At 38.8% G+C, this 26190-nt stretch overlaps 1 protein-coding gene and 1 non-coding gene across 3 annotated transcripts in view; one reads left to right on the forward strand and one right to left on the reverse strand.

Annotated features, from left to right (window-relative positions):
* SINHCAF (SIN3-HDAC complex associated factor) overlaps positions 1-18616 on the forward strand; it is a 29441-nt gene extending 10825 nt beyond the window's left edge. For both annotated transcript variants that reach the window (XM_033866950.2, XM_033866949.2), the window contains exons 2-6: positions 3538-3685; positions 4990-5089; positions 6703-6829; positions 12956-13106; positions 16503-18616. In XM_033866950.2, the coding sequence (XP_033722841.1) occupies positions 3558-3685; positions 4990-5089; positions 6703-6829; positions 12956-13106; positions 16503-16662 (666 nt within the window). In that variant the 5' untranslated portion in view covers positions 3538-3557 and the 3' untranslated portion in view covers positions 16663-18616. The remainder of the gene's footprint in view (positions 1-3537; positions 3686-4989; positions 5090-6702; positions 6830-12955; positions 13107-16502) is intronic.
* A 1060-nt stretch (positions 18617-19676) lies between these two features.
* On the reverse strand, positions 19677-19811 carry LOC117314350 (small nucleolar RNA SNORA70). The gene has a single exon (XR_004529099.1). It is a non-coding gene; the product is annotated as a small nucleolar RNA SNORA70 (small nucleolar RNA).
* Between the last annotated feature and the right edge of the window lie 6379 nt (positions 19812-26190).

Below are 26190 nucleotides of genomic sequence, written 5' to 3' on the forward strand. Positions count from 1 at the left end.
ATTATGTTAGTTTCGGGTATACAACATAGTGATTCAGTATTTTTATAGGAAAGAAGTATTCTAAAGAACCACCCGGTTTGTTGAGATAACAGAAATTCCAAGTTTAAAATCAAATGTGCCATGCTCACCCACTACCCTCTCAAATATACAAAGTAACTTGGTTTCAGAGCCAGTTTGTGTCCTTAGTTTTTTCTCAGAGATTAGGTAAGGTTTTTTGTTTTTTAAAACATTAGTGGGTCTGTAGATTTTGTGAAAATATTTTCAGTTAATCTCTGCTCCCCAAAGCTCAAAATGGCTAAACACCAACCACTGCTTAACTGGGTTGCTGTAAACAGAGCCCAAAATGAAACGCCTGCGTATTTGCTGCAGATTCCCAGGTACCTCTCAAGTGCAGGAATAAGCTCAGAAAAGGTTTAATAGGTTTATTAAGTAATCATCCATTAAAAGGCTCATGCGCTACTTGTGTGCTGCATTAGGACAAGTGCCTGCCTGCTTACTGCATTTAGCACTGCTTGGAAGAGGGTGAACCCTAGGATTTAGACCCCACTCAGATGTTTAGGCAGAAGAATTTTGTCAGGAAAAAAAGGTTGCAGAGCTACATAAAAGATTATCAATCAGAAGACATCAGGCTATTGTATTTTTTCTGATGTCTAAGAAGAATATCCTCAAGCTGAAGAATGGATTGTTTCACTGGTACTATTGGGTAAGTTTTGTGGAGATCCCCAACAACAACAAAAATCATACTGAAGATGAACAGTTGATTCACAGTAGCTGCTGATGAAAAGGAAAGCCTCAGTACCTAGCGGTAGCCCTAGTATTTCTTAGCAGCTTGCCCCCATGATAACTGGCACAAACTCTGGCTTCTTGGTCAAATCCAGCCTCAGGGAAGGTAGTTCATATATTGGAGATGATCTGATTTTTGTATAGTTTTGATGGCATGTTTATTTGTGGAGAGAAGGGGATTGTGAGGGTAGAGATAGGAGTCTGTCTGTTGTAATAGGATTTGGTCTGTGTGTTAATGGAATGAACTGGCCTTCCTTGCTGTATACTTCCTTTATCCTTGCTGAGAAGAGAGGTTGAAGTTTCCTAGAGCTATTGATGAAGCTGGTGACTGCAAGAGGAACTCTGGACTTTTGACCTTGATGGTAATGGAAGGTGTTGGGGGAGTTTGGAGAGCCCACAGTTTGGTGTAAGAACTAGAAAGTTATGTTACATTTTTGCCTCAAAACAGAAATATACAAATTAAAGCAATAGCTTCTACTTTCTGAGTACTTATTTTAATAAGTTTCTATAAACCTGTGTCATTTGACGTGGTTTTTTCCAAAGCAGCACGTGGCCATTTTCTCAGGAGGCAATTTTCTTTTCATTCATCATATGGGATTGTTAGATGGAAAAAGAAATCTACCTCATTTCACAGGTCTGTGCCTTTTCCTACTATATACAGAGCACCTTCCTCATTTTTTTCCTTTCAAAAAATCTCATTTAATGAAAATAATTAACTTAATCAACTAGGAGTATTTTATTTTCTTGTTTTAACAATTCTTAAAGTAACTGTTAGTTTAGGCTTAATTATTGAAATGCATCAGTGTCCTTCTGCCCCATTGCACCTCCCTTTTTGCTTGCCTCCCTCACCAACAAAAACATCAAAGAACACTTAATGAACAGTGGCCCCTGTTTAAAAGGAAGACTTAAGTCTTTAGTTATTTACTGATAAAATATTTTCTTAAAAACAAGTTATAAATCATTTGTTTATATTTCAGAATCCCTGCATCTCAAACACACACACACACACACACACACACACACACACACACACACACACACACACACACACACACATGACATCCTGGATATTTGGTTATTTTTCTGAATCACTTTCATATACTTGCTCAGGTATGGCTAACCAGAAATGGAATGGAATGAGGTTAGGCAAGAGATCATCCAAAGACAAACACCAAAATTTTTGTTTTACTTGTATATTTGAGTATATTTCTAAAAGAACTTTTAAAAGGGTGGTATTCTGTAGTTATAATTCCTAAAACTGTGGGCACAAATCTAGCTGGTATTAATAATTTTCTCTTCTTGATGCTTTATATGATGGTTTTGTGATAATTTGTATTTGGACCTTTACACACACACACACACCCTGCTCTGGATTTGTCCCTTGGGGTTTAGTTTCTGTTCATTACCGTTTCATCACCTCTCTTAGTCCAGATGTTCTGGTGAAGTTGGTCCTTGGTTTGGATATTCTAAATTACTTACAAGGTACTTGTTTACTGCCAGCTACATTTTTGTTGCATCCGGCCCTGGAGCTGCATCTGCCTTCCTTGCTTGATGTTGAGATTTTTTTGATCATGGAAATCACAGTTTACGTTTTTGAACATATGCCTCCCACTATTACTGTTCTAAGGCACAGCACCTCATTGAAAAACTTCAAAAACCTCTGTAACAGCTGTGAGGGGCAGACCACTGGGCAGGCAACATGAGCTCATTCTTAATTTATCTTAATGATTTATAAAATTATTATTCTTAAATTATAACCCTGGAGTTTTGTGTATTTTACGTCCTCCTTTCAGTAGTTTCAATTCAGGAACAACTTGCCTTAGAACTTCCCATTTATCACAGAAGAAATCCCCTCTGATTTCCCATAGGGCAAAGTAGTGTAGGTTGATGCATATTGAGCTACTTTTGTGCTTAGTATCAAATAGTGGTCCTGTAGTAAATGCTCAAAACTTTCCAAGAGGAGGGAATCACATTAATGCAGAGATGCAAAATAAAAAGGGGTGCATTAGCTTAAATTTTAGGATGTGTCCTCCATTGTGTATGATTCCATTACTTCACAGGATAGTGGGGAGAGTTTGTTGTATTCTCTACTTAAAATCTTGAATTTTAGAAAATGCCTCCTTCCTGCAATTTTATTTTATTTATTTTTAAAAATTAATTAATTAATTAATTTATCCTTTTTTGGCTGCGTTGGGTCTTGTCTGCTGCGTGCGGGCTTTCTCCAGTTGCGGCGAGTAGGGGCTACTCCTCGTTGTGGCGTGTGGGCTTCTCATTGCGGTGACCCCTCCCGCCGTGGAGCACGGGCTCCAGAGGTGTGGGCTTCGGTAGTTGTGGCTTGTGGGCTCTAGAGCGCAGCCTCAGTAGTTGTGGCGCACGGGCCCAGCTGCCCCGCAGCATGTGGGATCCTCCCCTACCAGGGATCGAACCGGTGTCCCCCGCATTGGCAGGTGGACCCTTAACCACTGCACCACCAGGGAAGTACCCTTCATGCACATTTAGAATGAGTGTTTGCCAGGAGGGGAGGAGGTAGTAGAAGCCTTGTTAAATACCTGAGCTACTTTATGTGTTTTAGACACTTGCTATGCTCGTGTGCCTAGAATTGAGGTGGGTCCAAGAGGTTTTCACCAGTGCCCTCCTCTCTCCGTCATGTAATACCGCATTGCTGGGGGTAGGGTGGAGCAGAGAGTTCGCTTTTAATGGTTTCTTGTTATAGCCCTCAACAAAGCTGTGTCATCAATTCCCTTGGCTTTACAGACTATTGCCCAGAAGAAAAGATGTTTGGTTTTCACAAGCCAAAGATGTACCGAAGTATAGAGGGCTGCTGTATTTGCAGAGCTAAATCCTCCAGTTCTCGATTCACTGACAGTAAACGCTATGAAAAGGACTTCCAGAGCTGTTTTGGGTAAGATCATGTGATGTTTGTACCATTTTTGGAGTGAAAAAGATCACAGTATACAGAAGTATTTCTAAGCAAAGGGATTGGAACAGTGTGCTAATAATTAAAATCACTCATATTCTAATCTAGGTTATTTCAAGGCACTTGCTCTTAAATCAAACAATACTGACAGCCTTCCTTTTTCTAGATTATGAGGAACTACCAAATTAATTGTGAAGCCCTTTAGAAGTTATAATCAAACAAACCCTTTTGTTAACTTCAGGATGTACAAAGAGATTTTTTTTTTAAAAATTACCCTTATTCTCTCTTACAGTAATTGTCCTCCACTAGTTTTCTGTCCTTTGTATTGTTTTTCTAAATTATAGAAATATATTTTAACCCAATCTGCTGAGGATACTAGCAGGACTTAATGTACTGCCCTGAAACCTGTCAGGCTATGTTAGCTTTTATTTTATAATTTCGTTCTTTATTTATCTTTTGACAATAAACCTCTGCTTAATAAAATGGAAATTACTTTCCAACAAATACTTGGATGAAATAAAATACTTAATGTTGAGCCATTTCCCATGTTAGAAATTAATTTCACCACTGTTCTTATCAAAACATTCTGTGGATTATTTATTGTTAATCCTAGACTTTGTACTTAATTTTGAAGGTTGTCAAAGAGTCTCCACTAACCAACCTTGCCTTTTGAAATTACATTTTTCTCCTAATGTCTTTATTTCCAATTGTATATATAATAAATGTTATTAGTATTTTTCTGTGTATTTATAATACAGGAAAAGTATAGTAAATGAAAAATTCCTCAGAGAGACAATTAAAAAATAGCTTGGTAACTATAGATTTCTTTCCCCCATGCAGATGTATTCATTAAAAAAAAAATTACAGTGCCTCTCTGGTTTTGTTTGTTGTGAAACTAGAATATCACGGCACATTATTTTACTTAAAGGGTCGTGTTTTATTGCTTATGAAGTATCTACACATTTCAAGAAAGATTAATTGATTAATTGGACAGCATTGTTTAAAACCATGGTGACCAGGATCTTCTCTAGGTCTTAAATTTTGCTATTGTTTTAAAAAACATTCTTTATTTTAAAATGACCAAATTGTAGCACATGGAATTGATTCATTGGATCTAGAAGTTAATTATATTTCTGAAATATTCTACAGAAACAATGGAACTGGATCACTCCAGACAATTAGAAATGACATCTATAAACTATAAATAGTGTTTTTTCTAAAAGAAATGTACTTGCATGAGTTCTTTAATGTAAAGGAGACTAATAAAGGTTTGATTGTTTTCTTATCAGGTTACATGAGACTCGTTCAGGAGACATCTGTAATGCCTGTGTCCTGCTTGTGAAAAGATGGAAGAAACTGCCAGCAGGATCAAAAAAAAACTGGAATCATGTGAGTTCATCTTTCGTCTTTCTCAATTATCCCTCTGTTATATTTAAAGTAACATTAATTTTTCCCCCTAATTTAGGAAATAATATGTTCCTAGGGTAGAAAAGTCTGAAAAGAATAAAGAAAAGCACTAGTTGCTGCTCAGATATAATCACTTAACATTTTGGCATTTTGGGGAGCAAAATAGCTTGGTATGGCATTTCTCTAAGGTTGTATCAAATATACCCATTTTTGGAGATCCACAGTGTACATTTCACATATTTTTAGGTTTAACCCAGAAATTCCTAGAGTTAATTAGACATGGATCCTTTTTTTCATCTCCTAGGATTATGTATGTCCTAATTCATGTTGGTACTAATGAGCACATTGGTTTATAATCAGAACTGGATTTAAAGCCTGCCTTTACCACTTACTAGTTGTGAACTTTGGGCAAGTGACATTTATTTATAAAGTGCAAAGATAATAGCTGTCTCACAGAACTGTTGTAAGAACTGAATGAGATGATGTATATAAAGTATAATGCATAGTAATCACTCACGTAGAAGCTATTGTTAATCTATATTAAATCTAGTTGAGATCAAACTGGAATGTAAATGTGTTTTCTATTTGCATTTCACTTTATAACGTCACTAGAATTCTTTAGAAAATATTTTCAATAACCAGAACGACACCGTTAGGTCTTATCTAATTTTTCTGTATGCTAGCTTTCAGAAGATTTATGACATTTATACAAAATGTTTGTTTTTAAGCGGGCAAAAAATATTTGTTCTTTACCTTTTTTCTTACACTAGCCTTACACTGTCCTTTGGTGACAATGTTTCATTATTATAATAGGTTTCTGTGGGTCTGTTAACCTATAAAAATGTGAGTTTTTCTTTAATTAATAGCTTACCTGGAGAAGATCCAAATTGTGATTTTGAAGGTGATGTCAACCTTTTACATAAGGGTAGAAATCTGCAAATAGCCAATGTGAGTGAAGGCATGAGAAATGAGACCATATGGGGCTAGACCAGTGGCCACGCTAGGCTGTGGAAGAACATGCCATTGCCCTCACGTGGCTGACCTCAGGGATTAAGGGTGTGTAGTAAAAAGAGCATAAAGCATAGGTCTGAAAACCCTGATTTGCATCTGGGCCCCTTCCCCACCCACCCTTGCCCATTTACTAGCTTAGTGAAATAAGGCAAAATACATAGTTGAATATCTCTTGTTTTTCTTTACCCTAAAACTGGAGTAACAAATTACTGCTTACTGCTTTGTGGTGAAGTTAAAATCAAAAGTATATGAAAACTTTTTGTAAACTGCGGAACATCATCCTATAGAAATGTTAATTGTTGTTAGGTTTGGTTTTTCTTAACCTACTTGGGTCATTTTCACCATATATAAAATCTATGTAAATTTTTTGCCCAGCAGACTCCTGCTATTACTTACTTCAAAGGAAAAAAACCACTAGATAAATTATTCTTTAATACCATGTGATAATTAAAAGTGCACATGAGCTCTCAAACACTGAGTAGGAAATTCAAATTTGGCTCCTTTAAATAAGCATTCGTCTGAACCAAGGGAATACAGAGGTGTCATTTTTAAAATGGTATTAAATATTCAGTATTTTCTTCCAGGTGGTAGATGCAAGGGCAGGACCCAGTCTAAAGACTACCCTGAAACCAAAGAAAGTGAAAACTCTATCTGGAAACAGGATAAAAAGCAACCAGATCAGTAAACTGCAGAAGGAATTTAAACGTCACAGTAAGTTTGATACTGAAACATGAGGATTTAAGAATAGTTGTTTTTATTTTTGTCTGGGGTGGCACATGGCATGTATGGACCATATTTTCTTTTATTGCTTTTTAAAAAAAGAGTGGGAGGCAATGTTGACTTGGGAGAGATATTTTATTTCTATGAAATCTTCGAACTTTATCTTTGATTTTGGTGTCTTAAAAGTACTTTCACCAGCCACTTCTTCAGATTGTGCTAAGAACACAGAGCATTCTGATCTCTTTACTGACATCTTAATTTTCTAGAGGATGAACTTTTCAAATTTGTTTACTTGATTTTTATTCTTAAGGAGTTTGAGGCCTGGAGATATGTAGAAAGGTATATAAATAATTAGTGGACAATCTGAGACTAAAGCCCAGGTTCTCTGGAGTGTAATTTTGGAAATCATAACTCAGATATTGCAGTAAAAGCCAGCCTCAAGACCTTTAGGTTTAAGAGGGCTTGGTGTGTTGTGTGGGGTGAGAGGATGGGAAGGGAATGATAAATTAATATTAAGCTCGTCTACTTTTATTGGAAGTCATTGGGGGTAGGGGACCTTTTGTGGTACTTCTGTATTTAGGAATTTAGATTTCAGAGTTTTTTTTTTTTTTTTTTTTTTTTGCGGTACGCGGGCGTCTCACTGCTGTGGCCTCTCCTGTTGCGGAGCACAGGCTCCGGACGCGCAGGCTCAGCGGCCGTGGCTCACGGGCATAGCCGCTCCGCGGCATGTGGGATCTTCCCGGACTGGGGCACGAGCCTGTGTCCCCTGCATCGGCAGGCGGACTCTCAGCCACTGCGCCACTAGGGAAGCCCTAGATTTCAGATTTTGAAAAGGAAATCCACTGCATATAATGTTATTATGTTATATATTACACCCAGGGGGGTCTGAGGCAGCACTATTGAATCAAACACATTAGTGTTTCTGTGGGAAAAATGTAGGCATATTCATATAGGTGGAATAAACTAACTGTAAATAAGCTAGTCAGGTTTGCTTACCTAATTATAGTCCAGGTCAGGCCAGATTTTGTGACCAAAAGGGTTAGGAATAAACTTTTGTTTTGAGAACATTTTCAGAATTGTAGGTGGACCTGTATTGGAATTTTCAGGATTAAAAAAAAAAAAAAACTGGGGAATTCCCTGGCGGTCCAGTGGTTAGGACTCTGAGGTTCCACCTCAGGGGGCACGAGTTCCATCCCTGGTTGGGGAACTAAGATGCCGCATCCCGTGCAGTGCAGCTAAAAAAAAAAAATCTCTAGGACCTTGTTAGACAAAGTTTTATCACTCAGTGCTTGTTTTAGAAAAATGGAAAAAGACAAGTTAGTGATCAGATAGAATGAGAGGAAGGAAGGAGAACTATCATCTCTTGAGCATTTTGGTATATGTACCAAGCACTTTACATACATAATTATCCCAATGATTTCTATTTTAGAGATTAGGATAGGAAGTACAAAGTAATGATTTCACCTTGACCCGAGGTCACTTAGTAAGTGGTAGAGATAAATTTGAGCTGGGGTTTGTCTAATTGCAAAGCCCTGTGCTGTTTCTACAATATCATTCTGCTCTCTGGGATAGTGTAACTCATGCCACAGGACTCCAGAGTCTTTACAGATCTGCTACTAACTCTGCTCTCAGGTAAGTTGGTGTTACCAGTCCATAGTTATTCTGTTAATATATTTAATCTTTGGCTAAAATATTTTAATACATCTATAGTAAAATATTTAGGCAACATCAAATATGTGTATATTTTAATTATACATGTTTGTTTCTTAACCAGCTATCACCAAGGGGGGAAGAAAGACTGACTCTACCCTTTATTCTCTTTAAATGTTTTAGTGAACATTTAGAAAATAGTAATTTTCTTCTATAACTTGAGGGGTAGAAAAATTGATATTCGTTGTATATTCTTAGCGTCTCCCTTTAATTATAGGGAAAGTGACATCTGACTAACTTTTGCCTTACCTAAGGGAATATGTCCAGTGTAATTTCAGATTTTTGTGATAAAGCTGTGCTGTGGAGGGGTTGGAAGCTGAAAATAACTGGATTTTGGAAACTCAGAGTGAAACATGATTTTCCCAGGTGCATTGTGAATTGCTAGCAGCTGTGTGCACCATAACAGTTTTGAGATATTTGAATTTTTATACATCACCCACTAAATGGTTTCCCTGTCTCTGGTTATATATTTGCTTCCATGCATCTTGCATGTACCTGCCTTGTATTCCTCTTCCTGGGACATTCTTTCCTTTGTGGTGCACTGGAAAGGCATTGGACTTAGGGCTTGAAGATCTGGATTTGAGTTACAGTTCTTGAACAAATATGTGACCCTGGTGTTGCTTAACATTTAACCACAATTTCCTAATCAGGGAAGTGAGGATAATCAAGTAAAAGGGGTTTTGTAAAACAAAATAAAGCGAAATAAATTCCCATATAAATGTTAGCCATTCTTTTTGTCATTCTTCTTCCTAAAACCTGCAATGATTCTGGTTGCTGTAGAATAAAATGGAAAACCCCTAGCATGTCTTTGGATGTACCATTTTAGGGAAAGGGTCAGTTCCCTTCGTGTGCATAGTGTATTCTGCTTCCAATTTTACTCATCATCCCCACCTACCCCAAGCTATCTAACTAGTCTTTTGTGCCTTTCCAAATCCTACCTACCTAATGTTTAAGACTTCAAAAATTTCAGTTCTTTGAAGAATTTCCTGATTTACATTCTAGAAGAGAGTTTTTTTTCCCTAACTGCGATTCTATATATAATTGTATCCTAGTGTCCCAGGTGTTAGATTGAACCATATAAAATTGCCATTTTTAATAGGTAGACATGGTCAAATAACTGCAATTTCAAATGGTTCATAGATATTAAACACTCCCTAGGATAGTGATGACTATCACTAGAGCAGCATAGAGATGACTGCTATTGCTGTTAATTATTAGGGAAGTCTTTTGTTTTTTTTTCTAAACACACACCCTAGCAGTGTATGTGCTGTTTATTTATTTAGTTAGTTTGCACTGGGTCTTAGTTGCGACGTGTGGGATCTTTAATTGCAGCATGCGGACTTCATAGTTGCGGCATGTGGACGACTTCTTAGTTGCAGCACGCGGACTCTTATTTGTGGCATGCAGGCTTCTCATTTGTGGTATGTGGACTTCTTAGTTGTGGCACGCACGCAGGATCTAGTTCCCCAACCAGGGATCGAACCTGGGCCCCTTGTGTTGGGAGCGCGGAGTCTTACTCACTGGACCACAAGGGAAGTCCCAGGGAAGTCTTTTAAATATTCCTGTAGACTTATTCCTTTAAAGCCTGCTACTCCTTTTTTTTAATTTATTTTTTTACATTCTTTTTTTAATATTCTTTTCCATTATGGTTTATCATAGGATATTGAATATAGTCCTCTGTGCTATACAGTAGGACCTTGTTGTTTATCCATTCTATATGTTAAAGCTTATAGATGCTAACCCCACCCTCCTACTTCCTCTCTCCCTCAGCCCCATCCCCCTTGGCAACAACCAGTCTATTCTCTATGTCCGTGATTCTGTTTCTGTTTCATAGATAGGTTCATTTGTGTCATATTTTAGATTCCACATATAAGTGATTTCATATGGTATTTGTCTTTCTCTTTCTGACTTACTTCACTTAGTATGATAATCTCTAGTTGCATCCATCTTGTTGCACATGGCATTATTTCATTCTTTTTTATGTAAAGCCTGCTACTCTTGAGAATTTTGTTTGGTTGTTTTTTCCTGAAGTTAAGCTATTCATATATTGGAAGTAAATGAACATATTAAAAACACCAATTGGTGCCTTCTTTGTTTTAGATACTTAATTTTATGCTATTGTATATAAACTTTTGTTAATAGAAAATGCTTGTGAGCGCTATTCAAAAAAGTTTTCTTTAGTCTGTTTCTTCCCATGTAGGATATGACACAGGGTTTGATGTCTAGTGGATACTTAATAAATGTTTGATTAGTTCTATGAATTGGAGGATTATTCTATCCACCTATCCTGGGGGGCGGGTGGGGAGTCTTTAGCCAAAGGTAAGAGGTGTGGTGGGCTCAACCCCTGTCTGATGTTGCTGTTGCTGAGAATAGCAGTATGATAGCTTTATAGCTCAGTGACTATCAACCAAAAGATTTATTTTCTGGCTTGTAAATTTATATGAAGTCTTCTGAGGGCAAAAACACTAAATCATGTTTAGCTTGTATCTGATGAATTGCCTTTACTCCTTATTAAGTCAGGATCTATTGTTTTCCCTTTATGGGTAAGGTATCATTTTTCTTTGGATGCTTTCAAGATTTTTTTCTTTTTCTTTAGTGTTCAGAAGTTTAATTATAATGTGCCTTGGCATTGATTTCTTTGGGTATATCCTGTTTGGGGTTTGCTCAGCTTCTTGTATCTATAGGTTTATGTCTCTTGCCAAGTTTGGCACGTTTTCAGCCGTTATATTTGAGTAGTTTTTCACCTCCGCCCTCTTTCTCCTCTTCTTCCGGGACTGCAGTCACATGAATGTATGTTTTCTGTTGTAGTTCCACAGGTCTCTAAGGCTCTTTCATTTGTTTTCTTTGTATTGTACAGGTTGGGTGATTTCTGTTGTTCTTTCTTCCAGTTCACTGATTGTTTCCTCTTTCCCCTCCATTCTGCTGTTGAGCCTGTCTACTCAGCTTTTTATTTCACTTATTGTATTTTTTCAGTTCGGATTTCAGTTCCTTGGTTCTTTATAGCTGCTTTTTTTAACTGAGGCCTACTTGCTGAGGCTGTGTTTTCATTTATTTCAAACTTGTTCATAATGGCTTATTGAAGCATTTTTGTCATAGCTGCTTTAAAATCTTTGTCAGATCATGCTAACGTCTCTGTCATCTTGGTGTTTAATAGATGCTTGACTTTTCATTCAGTTTGAGATCTTCCTGGTTCTGGATATGATAACGATTTTTTATTGAAACCTAGACGTTTTTAAATTGTGTTGTAAGACTTGGAGTTTTATTACTTCTGTTTTAACTGGCTTTTTTTTTTTTTCCAGAAGGGGAAATGGGGGGGGCACCACCTTGTTACTGCCAAGTGGTGTTGAAAGTCAGGTTCCCCCTGACTTTTAACCTTCCAGCCTCCTTTGGTATCTGAGGGAGGAGGAGCTCCTGACTGCGGCTGGGTGGGGGTGGGCTGGGAATTCAGGCTCCCACGTGGTGAGGGTGCTCCTGTTCCCGGTGGGCCACAGTGAAGGCCCCGACTCTTCAGAGGGCTTCCACTGACATCACCCTGGTGGAGGTGTTGGGGGGCCTCCTAACAGTCTTGGGAGGATGGAAACCTAGGCTCCCCACTTGGCCTTTGCTCCAGTGGGTGGGGGTGGGGACCCTTTTTTTTTTCTGTGGTGTTTGGCTGGAGTAAAGGGGTTATTGTTGGGCTTCCCTGGTGGCGCAGTGGTTGAGAGTCCGCCTGCCGATGCTGGGGACACGGGTTCGTGCCCCGGTCCAGGAAGATCCCACATGCCGCGGAGCGGCTGGGCCCGTGAGCCATGGCCGCTGAGCCTGCGTGTCCGGAGCCTGTGCTTCGCAACAGGAGAGGCCACAACAGTGAGAGGCCCGCGTACCGCAAAAAAAAAAAGGGGGGGGGGTGGTTATTGTCTCCGAAAGGATTCCTCTCTTGCTAAGCTGCCCCTTTCCTGGTCCTTTGGCTAGAGAGGGCAGGCTTCTGTTGGCTCTGTGTGTGTGTCTATATCTGCACCCATTGACATTTCTGAGTTGTTGGCTTCTTCAGCTGCAAGACTGGGATTTAGGAGACAAAAAGAAAACCCATAAAAGCTAGGGAGCTCACCCCCGCTTCCTTCCTTAAGTCTTGAGCTCACTAGCTGTTGCCAACTTTCAGAGTGTTTAGTTTGTTTTATGTGTTGTGTCCGTATCTATTTTTAGTTGTACTTATTAGCAGGAGAATAGAGAAAAGTATGTCAGCTCTTCATCTTATTGGAAGCTCATTTTCTTTTAGATACACTTTAGTACAAATATCTTCAAATGTCAGTAGTGCATAGAAAATAAATTTTTTCTTTTCTTTTTACTATCTCATTCACTGTGTTTTATGCTGAGGCTTAGTTGCAGCTGCATATAGTGAAATTATAATTTGTTTTCACTTTATTTCAGATTCTGATGCTCACAGTACCACCTCAAGTGCCTCTCCAGCTCAATCTCCTTGTTATAGTAACCAGTCAGATGATGGCTCAGATACAGAGATGGCTTCTGGCTCTAACAGAACGCCAGTGTTTTCCTTTTTAGATCTCACATACTGGAAAAGGTAAAAGCAACAGAAAATAACTCTAACCAGCAAACCTTCTTAATTATAGGCAACGGTTTCCCACTTCCTTAGCAATTAAGTGGCATTTGGCACACAGCTGGTAGCGTATGTGTTTGGAGGTGGATTAGGCAAGAATGGAGCTGAGAGTGTGGATTTTGTGTGTTTTTTCTATTAAAATTGATTTAAAGTAGAAATCATGTTAAGGAATCTAAATTTCCTATGATGGAGTATACTAGGTATTCATTCTGACCAACTCTCCCACTGAAAAAAAGTAAAAGGGCTAGAAGTATATATATTTTTTATGTCTTTAAAAATGGCATCAACAAGTAGACAAGTTAATAAGGAATAATCAGAGGCCAAATGCTGAGTGAATGAGGGACCCCAAAGTCAAAAAAGAGATAATAGACTAAGAAAGAGAGAATATTTAAAGAGAAAGTGGTTAAGGATTTTCTAGTTCACAGATTTGGGGAGACTAACAAGTTAAAAGCAAGGTACTAAGCAATTATCTTATGGGTGAAGAAGATTCACCCATAGATACATCATAGGGAAACTATGGAACATGGGAGGCAAAACAGATTTTAAGTAGTGAGAGAATAAAGACATTATTTTCAAAGGAACAGCAAACCTACAAGCTGAATTCTCAACACGAACAACGGAAGCCATAAAACAATAGATTAATACCTTCAATGGCCCAAGAGATAATAGCCCTCAACTTAAAATTATATATATGTAGCAAAAATATCTTTCGTAAATGAGGGCATAGGACTTTTTGACTAGAAAAAGAAAATTGAGAGTTTGCTGCCAAACTGACTCAATAACAAAAATTCTATAGGCAGAAAGAAGAGATCCAAGATTGAAATTCTGAGAAGGATAAATAAATATTTGTTGCCTATAGGTAAATTTAAACAAACACTGAAGGCTTAAAATGATAATAGATGGGAATTTTTAAAAAAAGAATTAAATGACAACAGTAACATATAAGTCAAAGTAATAGAAGTGATGGGAGTTAAAATGTCCTAATATCTTTGTATTGTTGACAGTAAATGTATTGAATAACTTTAGAGTTCAATTAATTAACTGTATAACCACTAAAAGAATAAAAATAAGAATGTAAAACCTCCAGAGAAGAAGGGAAGGATGGAGAGTTTTAAAATATACCTAGCAGGACTTCCCTGGTGGCGTAGTGGTTAAGAATCCGCCTGCCAATGCAGGGGACATGGGTTCGATCCCTGGTCCAGGAAGATCCCATGTGCTGTGGAGCAAGTTAGCCCGTGCACCACAACTACTGAGCCCGCAAGCCACAACTACTGAAGCCTGTGTGCCTAGAGCCCGTGCTCCGCAACAAGAGAAGCCACCGCAATGAGAAGCCTGCGTGCCGCAACGAAGAGCAGCCCCTGTTCGCTGCAACTAGAGAAAGCCTGCGTGCAGCAATGAAGACCCAACACATCCATAAATCAATCAATCTAGCAAAATAAAATGATGAAAACCTCCATATATTTGTAAATTAAGAAACCATGGGTTCAAGAAGAAAGTATAAATTAGAAAATCCTTATAACTAAAAAAAAACCTGAAAAATACCACAAATCAAAACATGTGGCATGAAGTTAAAGAGGTAGAAGAAAAGTTGTCTTTAATGCTTCTTACAAAAGAAAGATTTAAAATAAATGAAGTTACATGTATCCAATTTAAAGATTAATGAAGCTCAATATAAAAAAAATAAAAGCAAGGAAATCCTAAAGATAGGAGTAGAAATAAATGGAGTAGAAAATCAATATGAATGGATAGTATCAGTAAAGCTAAGAGTTGGTTCTTGAAAAACATAACCAAAAAAGTTACTAGAGATAAAGCAGGTCAAGAAAAAGAGATGGTACCCATAAGCATCTTGGATAAGAAAAGGGAGATTCAGCTATAGAAAAAGCAGAAGTTTAGAAGACAATAGGATATTAGAAACAGCTTCATGACAAATTTGAACATATAGGTGAAGTGGATACATTAGTAGAAAAAGACACTTCACCAAAACTGTCTCAGGAAAAAGTACAAAACCTGAATTGTCTCATAATAAAGGAATGGATTCAGTGGTCAGAAGTCTTCCCTCAAAAAATCCCAGGCCTAGATAGACAAATTCTACCAAACATTCCAGAAACAAATGATTCTAATCTTGCACTGGCTTTTCCAGATTATGGATAAAAGAGGGCATAGGCTGCAAGCATTCTATGAGGCTAACATAACTTTGATATGTTATAAACAATATATCATAACTAGATTAGATTTATTCTAGGGATGTGAGATTGCTTGAAGCATTAGAAAGCCAACTAATATAATTTGACAGTTTCCTAAAGGAGGGAGAAAATGCTTATTGTATTAGTGGTATATTGAAGATGTTTGATAAATTTGAACTTTGCTTCAAGGTTTAAAATAAAACCTTTAGCAAAATAGGAATAGAAGGGAACCACATTGATAAATAATTTGCATTTTCGAGTAAAGTTGAACACGTTCCCATTCCTATAGCCCAGCAACGTAACCTAGGAAAACACCTTCAGACCTGTGCACCAGTATGTACAGCATGTTTGTAAATTGTCCCATCAGAAGGAGAGTGGGTAAATTGTGGTATATTCACATGGTGGAATACCGTACATAAGTTAAAATGAAATAAAGCTCTAGCAATATGTATGAACCTCAGTCACTGTTGAGCAAAACAATTGTAGCGTACAGTGTGAGTCCATATATGTGCATTTCTATATATATATTTTATTTTATATATTATATATATGAGATAACAAGCAATATGTTTAGAGATGCAAACGTTGTATATAAAGAAAAAACAGTGATAAACCTGAAATTAAGGAGGAGAGAATGAGATTGGGTGGAGTGGGATTGGAGAGGGGCATACGGGGGACTTCATAGGAAATAATAGTTTTTTTTAGAGTGTGTGATCCATGGGTGATTTGTTGTGTTGTCATTTTTGTATGCCTTTATGCATATTTGATAATATGTGTATATATTTTTTGTCTGCTCAGTATTAAAATAAAACCACCAGCTGTATCAGCCTGTTTATGGTGGCTGTTTTCTTTAACATTTGGTGATTTTTGGAGGAAACCGTTTATAACTTCAGGAGCAGCCTCTGAAACTGACTGCTGTCTCTCAGATTGCCTTCTTCCCTCTTAATATTTGATAAGATTCCAGTGTGGGATTTAAGGCGCCTGGGTAATTCCCATTACCTAGCAAACTGGGGTCACTCTAGGAGCCCATTCATTAGGAATGTGATGAGATTGTGGAAGTAAAACCTTTGATCGTGCTGTACTAGTTATAATGATGAGTAGATGTTTCCTTTTTTTGTATTCTTATTTTTCTGCCTTATTTAATATATTTTGTTGTCCCTCCATTTTTTTCTTTTAGACAGAAAATATGCTGTGGCATTATCTATAAAGGCCGTTTTGGGGAAGTCCTCATCGACACACATCTATTCAAGCCTTGCTGCAGCAATAAGAAAACAGCTGCTGAGAAGCCAGAGGCTCAGGGGCCAGAGCCTCTGCCCATCTCCACTCAGGAGTGGTGACTGAGGTTGATGTAGAAGGGGAACAAAAAATGAGTTAAATTTTGGAAAACACCAACAAAATGACCCTCCTATTTTTAACTTGGATACCTGTTATTCTGCCAAAAGATGATTTCTAGAATAGTTTTGAGTGGGTTATTTTCCCTCCAGTTCCACAAAGTCTGAAGCCAGTATCTAGCTTACTAAAAGGAAAAAAAGAAGTGTACATAATATTTAAGATGCTGAGTATTTCATAGGAAAGCTGAATGCTGCTGTAAAGTGCTCTTTAAGGCTTTTTTTAAAAAATCCCCTTCTAATGAATGAAATTAGGGGAATTTCAGGGGACAGAGATGGGATTTGTTGTATGATAAACGTATGTAGTTTTAGTCTTTCTATATTGAGAAGCAGTGGTTGGGGCATTTTTTAAGATGGCTGGCTACACTTGTTTTCCTTCGTTATAATAAATTTGACATAACTCAGTAAACACAGACTTGCCCCTAGAGGTAGTTGTTAATAACTTTGAAATATTACGGTGTTGCCAAGGTTCTGATGATTCAAACCTGTACTACTGAATATTAAGCGGGACGGACTAAGCTCTCTAGTGCGAATATCTTGAAGGAGTAATTTCTAAATATACAGAGGTAACTTGACTGTATATGTTGCATCCTGTGTCACCTCCCTCCATATTGATATTTGATAAAGTTTTTAATTTATATGAAACTTCTAAAGCAGAATCAAAGTTCCTCTTGGGGAAATGTCAAATCTTTAGGATAGGCAATCCTATATGAATAGTACCAAAGCATTACCCCTTGGTAGAGAATGCACTCTATTAAAATGTTAAATGATCTGAAAAATAAAATGTGCAAGTCTTCAGGATGGCACATGAAAAAAACAAAGGTTAATGCTTCTTGGGGCACATTTCTTAGAGGGCTTGCAAGTGTGTAAATAATTTGTTTATGTTACATGACTGGTGACTTCAATGAAAATCTGCACAATTCAGTTTTAGCTCTGGATTACTTCGGTTGACCTTTGTGAAGGTTTTATCTGTGTAGAATGGTTGTTTGACTTGTTTTAACCTATTAGGGTTTTGGGTTTTTGTTTTTTGTTTTTCATTCTATATTAAAGTAAAATTCTACTAAAAGAAAAGAGGTGTGTGTTAATGCTGAGTGGGTTGGTTTTGGTTTGGTTTCTTTTAGTCAGGCTTTCTGAACATTGAGGTGTTAGATGATACATCCTAAACGTGGAGCTCTTCAATTGTAAAACCTTCATTAAAAGCCTTTTACTTGAACCCAAACCAAAGTACTATCTATTGCCTCTTTTCTAAAAGTTCAGGAAGAATATATCACCAGTTCAGACTGTTCATAATGCGGGAGGATCACTTGCCTACCTTGTAATAACATGACTCAGTGCTTATTTTTAAAACTGGATTTTAAAGATTGGAATAGTATAAATAACAAGAAGGAGTGAGCCAATTTTTATGGGTACCCTATAGTTTTATAGTTCTTAATCTAAACTTAAAATTTTATATTTCTTCCTCTGGAAAAAACTACAAGCCACCATATGCACAGACTACATAGTGAGTTGGGTCAGCTCTCCCACAGACTTTGAGGTGTATTACAAGAATCCCAGCCATTATCATCTTCCTCCTGAGTTATTTTGAAATGGTTTTTTTCTCTCTCTCTTTTTTTTTGTACATTTTGGCTGCAGTATTGGTGGTAGAATATACTATAATATGGATCATCTCTACTTCTGTATTTATTTATTTATTACTAGACCTCAACCACAGTCTTCTTTTTCCCCTTCCACCTCTCTTTGCCTGTAGGATGTACTGTATGTAGTCATGCACTTTGTATTAATATATTAGAAATCTACAAATCTGTTTTGTACTTTTTATACTGTTGGATACTTATAATCAAAACTTTTACTAGGGTATTGAATAAATTTAGTCTTACTAGAAAATAAAAGAAGCTGTTTTGTGGCTTTGTCTGAAAGGTGTTCTTAAGTAAGAGTAACTAATGTTTTTGACCCTCACAGATACTCAATGTAAGCCCTTAGTATTATAACAAACCATGAAGGAAAGAAGTCCTCTTTACTGAGAAATACAGACTTTAAAATACAGATCTTCCTCCACTTACCATGGGGTTACGTCCCAATAAACCCAAAGTAAGTTGAAAATATTGTAAGTCAAAAATGCATTTAATACATCGTAGCTTAGCCTAGTCTACCTTAAACATGCTCAGAACATCTACATTAGCTTACAGTTGGCAAGATCATCTAACACAAAACCTATTTTTCATTAAAGTGTTGACTATCTCATGTAATTCATTGAATACTGTACTGAAAGTGAAAGCAAGAATGGCTAAATGTACTGGTAGTTTACCCTCCTGATCGCGTGGCTGACTGGGGTCTGTGGCTCACTGTGGCTCCCTCCTGCCGCTGCATCACAAGAGTGTCATATACTGCATATTGCTAGCCTGGGAAAAAGATCACAGTTGAAGTCTGATTTCTACTGAATGCATATCGCTTTTGCGTGATTGTTAAATCAAAAAATCCTAAGTTGAACCATCATTAAGTCGGAGACTGACTGTAAAAGACATTTTTTGTTGTTGTTGTTGACAGGGACAAGAAAGTAGGGTTTATTGGTGGGCATGGGTAGGGAGGGGGCAGCGCCAAGGCTCTCACGAGTGCAGGGCGTGCCATTTGTCCAGGGGGCCACGATTAGGGATGTACTCGACCCCACAGCCATCTGGGATGAGCTGCTTTTCTGCCACCGTGTTTTCAAATTCATCTGCATTAAACTTAGTGAATCCCCACTTCTTGGAGATGTGGATCTTCTGGCGGCCAGGGAACTTGAACTTGGCCCTGCGGAGGGCCTCAATCACATGCTCCTTGTTCTGCAGCTTGGTGTGGATGGACATTATGACCTGGCCAATGTGGACCCTGGCCACTGTGCCCTGGGGCTTTCCAAAGGCACCACGCATACCTGTCTGGAGCCTAGACTGGGGACAGCATGTCAGTCATTAATGTCTGCTGTAAAGGGCTGTCTCCAAGGTCCCTTAGGGCAACCCATACAGGCAACAGGCTGCATACACTACTGAGGAGGCTGCTGTTTGCAGCCGTTGCGCAACGGGCCCCCACGGGGAAAAGAGCACAGTCGGCTTAACTGGCTGCAAATGTAAAAGACATTTTTTTTTTCTAAAAGACATTTTAACTGATGTGCACAATAATTAACCTAGTGGATAAGATGATTTTAACAGTGAAGGACAAAAGGTCTCCAGTGTTTCAATGTCTGTAATATGGTTTTATTAGTATTGTCTATGGACATAGTGGGAAGCATCATTGAGACTTTAGAGAAACTATAAAAGGTGGTTATAGAGAAAGGTAGATTTTTGGGATTGGGGTCAGACCTGGGTTCTCTGATTCCTGGCTCTACCCCCTTATTAGCCATTTGAGTCACTTGACTTTTGTGAGTCTCTAAACTTCTGTTACTTACCAGAATTGTTTACTTTGCAGATTTATGATGAATCCAAAGAGGTATAATTCATACCAAAGGTTTTTTTCTGTGCCGTGCGGCTTTCGGGATCTCAGTTCCCCAACCAAGGATTGAACCTGGGCCACGGCAGTGAAAGCCTGGAATCCTAACCACTAGGCCACCAGGGAACTCCCATATATCAAAGTTTTAAAAACAGTTTATTACCTGGGAAAGGTAGATCCTGTGGGTCAAACTTCTTATACTACAATTAAATTAGCTTTGGGATAGTCTAGGTGATGTTGCCAGCACCTAATCTAGTTACTGTGAAGCTACTAAGTTAACCTAAGTAGTGGAAAGATGACAGCACCTACATGATCTATTGCTGTTTAATAAAATTACCAAAAATGTAGTGGCTTAAGAGAAATTGATCTCAGTTTCCATCTAGGTGCAGTGTGGCTGGGTCCTTTGCTCAGGGTCTCACAAGGCTGCAACAGGTGTCAACTCGGTTGCATTCTCATGAGGTGACTTGGGAATAATTCACCCCAAATTCACTTGGGTTGTTGGCAGAATTCATTCCCTGTGGCTGTAGGATGGAGAGCCCAGACTACTGGCTGGAGGGCCCCCTTAGTTCCTTACCACTTGGGGTCTCCCAACATGGCACTCACTGTACCCAGCCAGCAGGTCTCCAGAGCCAGTCACCTAACAAGACAGTCGTCTTGTCCACATTCAAGTTACACAGTTAACACAAGAGGTGGTGTGTGGGGACCATAGAGTTTTGTCTGCCATAGCGCCTCTTCTTTTTCTTACGTGAACCACTTGAAATTGGGCCTCTTTGTCCTAAAATACAAGCATTTGGGTGTGGCAAGTAAAAAGAAAAATAGTTCCCCTATTATGAAATACCTACTGTGGTGGGCTTGGCACCTGTAAACACTGTTCAAACAACCTTGCAAAGTGAAAAAACAAAACAACCTGTTTACAGGTAGTCAGTGAAGGGGTGCAAGGGGGGGCCATATAACTTAAATAAAATCAACTTTCCTGATTCCAAAGCCTGTGCTCTTCAAACTGGACCCTGTCCCTGCTATAGCAATGGTGCCTTCTTCACCTGCATTTTGGGTGGTCACCTGGGTCTCTTCCGAAGGATGAAAACGAGGGGCAAGTTTCACCCTTGTGAAGAGGTTGAACTTTGTCTAAATCAGTTAATCAAATGTTGTTAATTTTGATGTTGAAAGTACATATTATATACTGTCTTTTTGTGGAGAAAATAGTCTCTAGGAGGTTTAGTTGAAACAACGGAATCTTCTAAAAATAAATGAAGGTAGCCAGAACTAACTGCTTGCTCTGTAGTAAAGAATGGAGGATACCGAGGGAGCCTCTTGATTGACCGTCCCTAGAGCAGTTTCCCAATCGCCCAGATTTAGCATTATGCTGCCCTGGCAGTCATTTTTGTGTGATGTTCAGTGGACTGGGAAGGGAGGAGAAAGCCCAATTGGATCAAAGTTAGATAATTTCACAGGCTCATGTTCTCACAGAAAGGGATCTGAGGGTTCTAACAATTTCTCGGGCTATGGAGTTTGGTTACTTATTGTGGTCATGAGAATGCTTTAGGTTTCAAATATCTTGCACCCTGGTTAGAAACTGCTTGTTATTGTATGTCGAGTAGGGGCTTCTTAGACATGCTTAGTTGCAGGCTTCAGTGTAAAAGAGCTTAATCTTTCAGTTTAGAGAGACCAAAAAGATTTTTGGCAAAGCCTGCCCTTTGTCTCAGTGTCTGAAAGTGGGGGAAATAATTTACTCTGTTTGAGAACTTCAATTCTCTACACTTCCGTAGCTTACATTAACTTTAACATTGTCCAGGTATTGTTTTTTTGTAACTGCAAGGAGAGTGGTTGTTTTATGTTTATACTTACCTCTCAGGAATTAAGACAGAGGTCTCAAGATTCTTCAGCAAGTCATGGGTAGAGTTAAAATAGGAACCTGAACAGTTATTTTTTTTTGTGAAGGTAACAGGTGTGTTCTTTGCTTCCAATCACCTTTACAGTCCACTCCAGTGTTGATTTTGCCCCCAACACTCCAAGGGTCACTGATGGCTTTCTCATGGGGAATTCCAAAGCCCTCATTTTACTCATCCAGCCTCTCAATAGCACTTGATACAATTGATAGTTTCTTTTTTTGAAGCATTCTTGGCTGGTAACACTGCTGTTCCCAGGTTTCCTACTTCAGATGCTCATTGGCCCAGGGTTCACCTTCAACCCTCTTCCCAGACCATCTCCGTTCCCACGGTCCCAAATACTATCTAAAATATGCAGACATCTCCCAAGTCTCTCTCCAGAACTTTTTATTAATCAGGGTGCCAGCAGGAAATAGATGGCTTACTGACATTGGATAATTTGAGGAAAGTTTAATAAAGGAACTTTACAAAGCTATGCATATGGTGTAGGGAAACTCCAAGGGAAAGTGCAGTTCTCAGGACTGGTAACATTGGGGCTAGTAATGTTAGGGTGCTGTTACTACCCCTAGGTCTGAAGGGTTGGGGGTCGGGAGTGGTCAATGGAACCAGGAGACAGGCTATGTAAAAAAGGGTGGGGGGCTGGGGGAAGCCATAGGAATAAACATTCCTGTCACTCTCCAGATTGACCAACTCCATCATTAGTACCTTTACACATACTGTTTGTTCCCTCTGACCCACTTCCCCACTATCCTATAGCTAGGCAACACCTACTTATCCATCAGGTTTCAGCTTAGGCACCACTTGGGGAAGGCTTCCAGAACAACCACTACCCTCCCCAACACACACACACACACACACACACACACACACACACACACACACAGAATTGTATGCTAAGTAGGTTCCATGAAAGCAGGAACCATGTCTACTTTTTACTACAATAGTTCCCAGAGTCTAGGACAGTGGTTTTTAGTGTATAAGTAGGAGCACAATAAATATTTATTAACTGACTGATTACAACTTTGTATTTTCACAAGTCATGATCATAGAAGAGTTGAATTGATGCTAACGGTCTTGATGAATGTCAAGAATTTAAAAAATATTTTGACTTTGAACATTTTTAAATATGCAGAAAAGTTGAAGGGATAGAACAATAGTATAACCTCTCCCTAGATCCACCAACTGTTAAATTTTACCACAAGTACTTTATCTGCTTTGCTGAATCATTTGAAAGTAAGTTATGGCAATATGACACTTCATCCCTGAATACCTAAGCATTCATCTCCTAGGAATAAGGATATTCTACATCCTTAGGTGTGCCGTTGCCACACCTGAGACGAATAGCCCAGTAATATCTAATATGATAGATCTGTATGGAATAATTGCCCCTGTTGTCCCAATGTATCTTTTAAAACTTTATTCCTCATCCAGGATCTAGTCACAATTTATATGCACATCTGGTTAATGTCTCTCCTCTTTTAATTTAATCAGTAATAGTCCTCCCTGCCTTTATTTTTTCATGACATTGAACTTTCTCAAGTATCAGAATCGGTTGTATAATGTCCTAAATCTTGGATTTTTTCTGGTTGTTTTCTTAGTAGATTTAGATTACACTTTCTGGTTGTGTGGGGCATCTCTTAGTGCATCAGCAGAGGCGCACAATGTCAAGTTGCCCCACTGTTGGCGATGTTAAGATGATCACTTGGTTAAGATGGTGACTACCAGATCTTTCCATTTTAAAGCACGTTTTTCCTTTTGTAAATGAATAATCTGTGGGCTGATACTGTGAAACTTTTTAAACACCCTTTCATTCAAGTGTTCATTGAGCACCTATGTCCAAGACCCTACTAAGGGTTCTAAATAGTCCTTCGATGCTTGAGAAATCATGTAATCCTTAAGTCCTTTGAGAATCCTAGCTCACTAAGGTTCTTTTGCTTATTCTTGCCATTTACTTGCATTTGACTTTTATTTTCTTGATTTCCTTGTGGTTCCCATTCAGAAGTAAAGGTGTGACGGATGGGAGTAGGGTTTATGTTTAGCATGTGAGCTTATTAGTTAATATCACCGTGGCATAGATGAATAAACAATGGAATTAAAGTTAGAAGACTTGAATTCAAATCTTGGTTTTGGTATTTAATGGCTTTATGATCTCTGATAAATTTTCTCTGAGGTCTTTTCCTTCTCTGTAAAGTGGAGGAAATAATAGCAACCCGAGTTGTAGTAATAATAAAATGAGTAGGTGCACAGTGAAGGTTTGCGCCATCATTTGTTCTTTTTAGCACTGGGGTCTAAATACGGGATACAGGAGGAATGAAAACTTTTTTATTACCTGTAGTTATGGTGAACACAGCAAAGGTCGTCAACAGTTCACATCGACACCTACCCCCTCCAAAAACAAAAACAAAAAACAAAAACCCTAAAGCTTTCTTAAGTTTCAGTGCTTAAAGAAGAAAATGTGTTCACTACCAGATGATTACGCTTACGGCAGCACACGAATCCCAGGATTGGGAAATTGTGTAGAGGGCATGAAGCGATACCAAATATAATTACGCTCTACAAAAGTGTGCTGAGATCCAGGGAGTGGCCAAGATAGGCTCTCAGGATGAGTTGTTTTTGTTTGTTTGTTTGTTTTGTTTTTTTTGCGGTACGCGGACCTCTCACTGTTGTGGCCTCTCCCGTTGCAGAGCACAGGCTCCGGATGCGCAGGCTCAGTGTCCATGGCTCACGGGCCCAGCCGCTCCGCGGCATGTGGGATCTTCCTGGACCGGGGCACGAACCCGTGTGCCCTGCATCGGCAGGCGGACTCTCAACCACTGCGCCACCAGGGAAGCCCCTCAGGATGATTTTTGAAGGGTAAAGTTTGGCTGAGCTGTAACAGTACGGTGGAACCAATTCATAAAACGTGCTGAAATAGTACAACATACCTCTTAGCCTCAAGGCCTAAATATCCAGTTTAAGCCAGGCCAGTTGCCTGCTTCGGCCAACCTAGCCTCCTGGAACAACTCCAACGGCGCACCATTCACATCCAACAGAAATGCTGTCCCTTCCACCCCTCCCCCTCCCCGGCCTCCCCCCACTCCCGCGTTATGCTAGCACTGAAGATAACGGTAGTGGAGTGCACGAATTCAGGGATGCTTTTGGCTTTAGCAGCTTGAGATTCTGCTTCCTAAACTCCTTTGTAATGTTTTCCTTCTTTCTCAAATAAACCAGTGATGAGGGATGCAGTGGGGATATCTTTGGCCGTTTCTAGAGCATCCTGGTGATATCAGTCTGTCAATTGTTAAAATAAGGAATCTGTCATAATTAAAAATTCTAATTTTCATTTTCTTCTGAAGAACTTAAACCATTTCATTATTGAGGAGGCTGACATCTAGAACTACCAGGAAAAACTAAGCCCTTTGCTACTGTTTTAACCAGCAGCTTTTCTATCTTGGCTACGAAGCTTCCCTTATCATATGGTACTATATGAATGTCCACAAGGTGGTGTTAGTCACACAAAATACTCTGAGAATGTTTTAGGCTCATCCACTTTAGCGCGCTCATTTACAGATGGAGAAACTTACCTAATGATCACCTAGCTCATTAGTTGCGGAGCTAAAACTGGAGCTAATCCCTTGTTGAATCCACAGTCAGCCAAATGGTTATTTTAGCTTAAATGTAAGTCTTAGAAACATATTTAAAATGTCTGGAGAATCTATTTCTATTTCCTTTTGACAAAGATAAGTTTAATCTTTGTTAAGAACTAAAAGCCAAACTTTACTGCTTTCTGCAGTTAATTTTAAATTATCACAAAGGAGAAAGAAAGCATACTTGTGTTTTCCTTCTCCAAATTCCCTATCCCAGAAGACTGCCATTGTGATAAACACATGCTACTGGGGAGTCAATTCTTGAATATCGCAGATACTGTGGCCATAGTCCTAAAGGATTAGGACAGCCTGGATGTCTGTCCAGTGTACATTTGGAGATTAAGCTGTTGCCATACAACTGAGACCAGAAGTTACCAAGCCCTCCCTAGAGCCTCTGATTGATCTGGTTGTTAAGGCAGCGTGCTCCCACTGTCTGTACAGGTGTGGTTTCCAAGTAGTGTGCAAGGCTGGTCCTTTGGGGTATACAAAATAATTTCTATCTATTT

The sequence above is a fragment of the Tursiops truncatus genome, chromosome 11 (genome assembly GCF_011762595.2).
Source record: "Tursiops truncatus isolate mTurTru1 chromosome 11, mTurTru1.mat.Y, whole genome shotgun sequence".
NCBI classification, from domain to species: Eukaryota; Metazoa; Chordata; class Mammalia; order Artiodactyla; family Delphinidae; genus Tursiops; species Tursiops truncatus.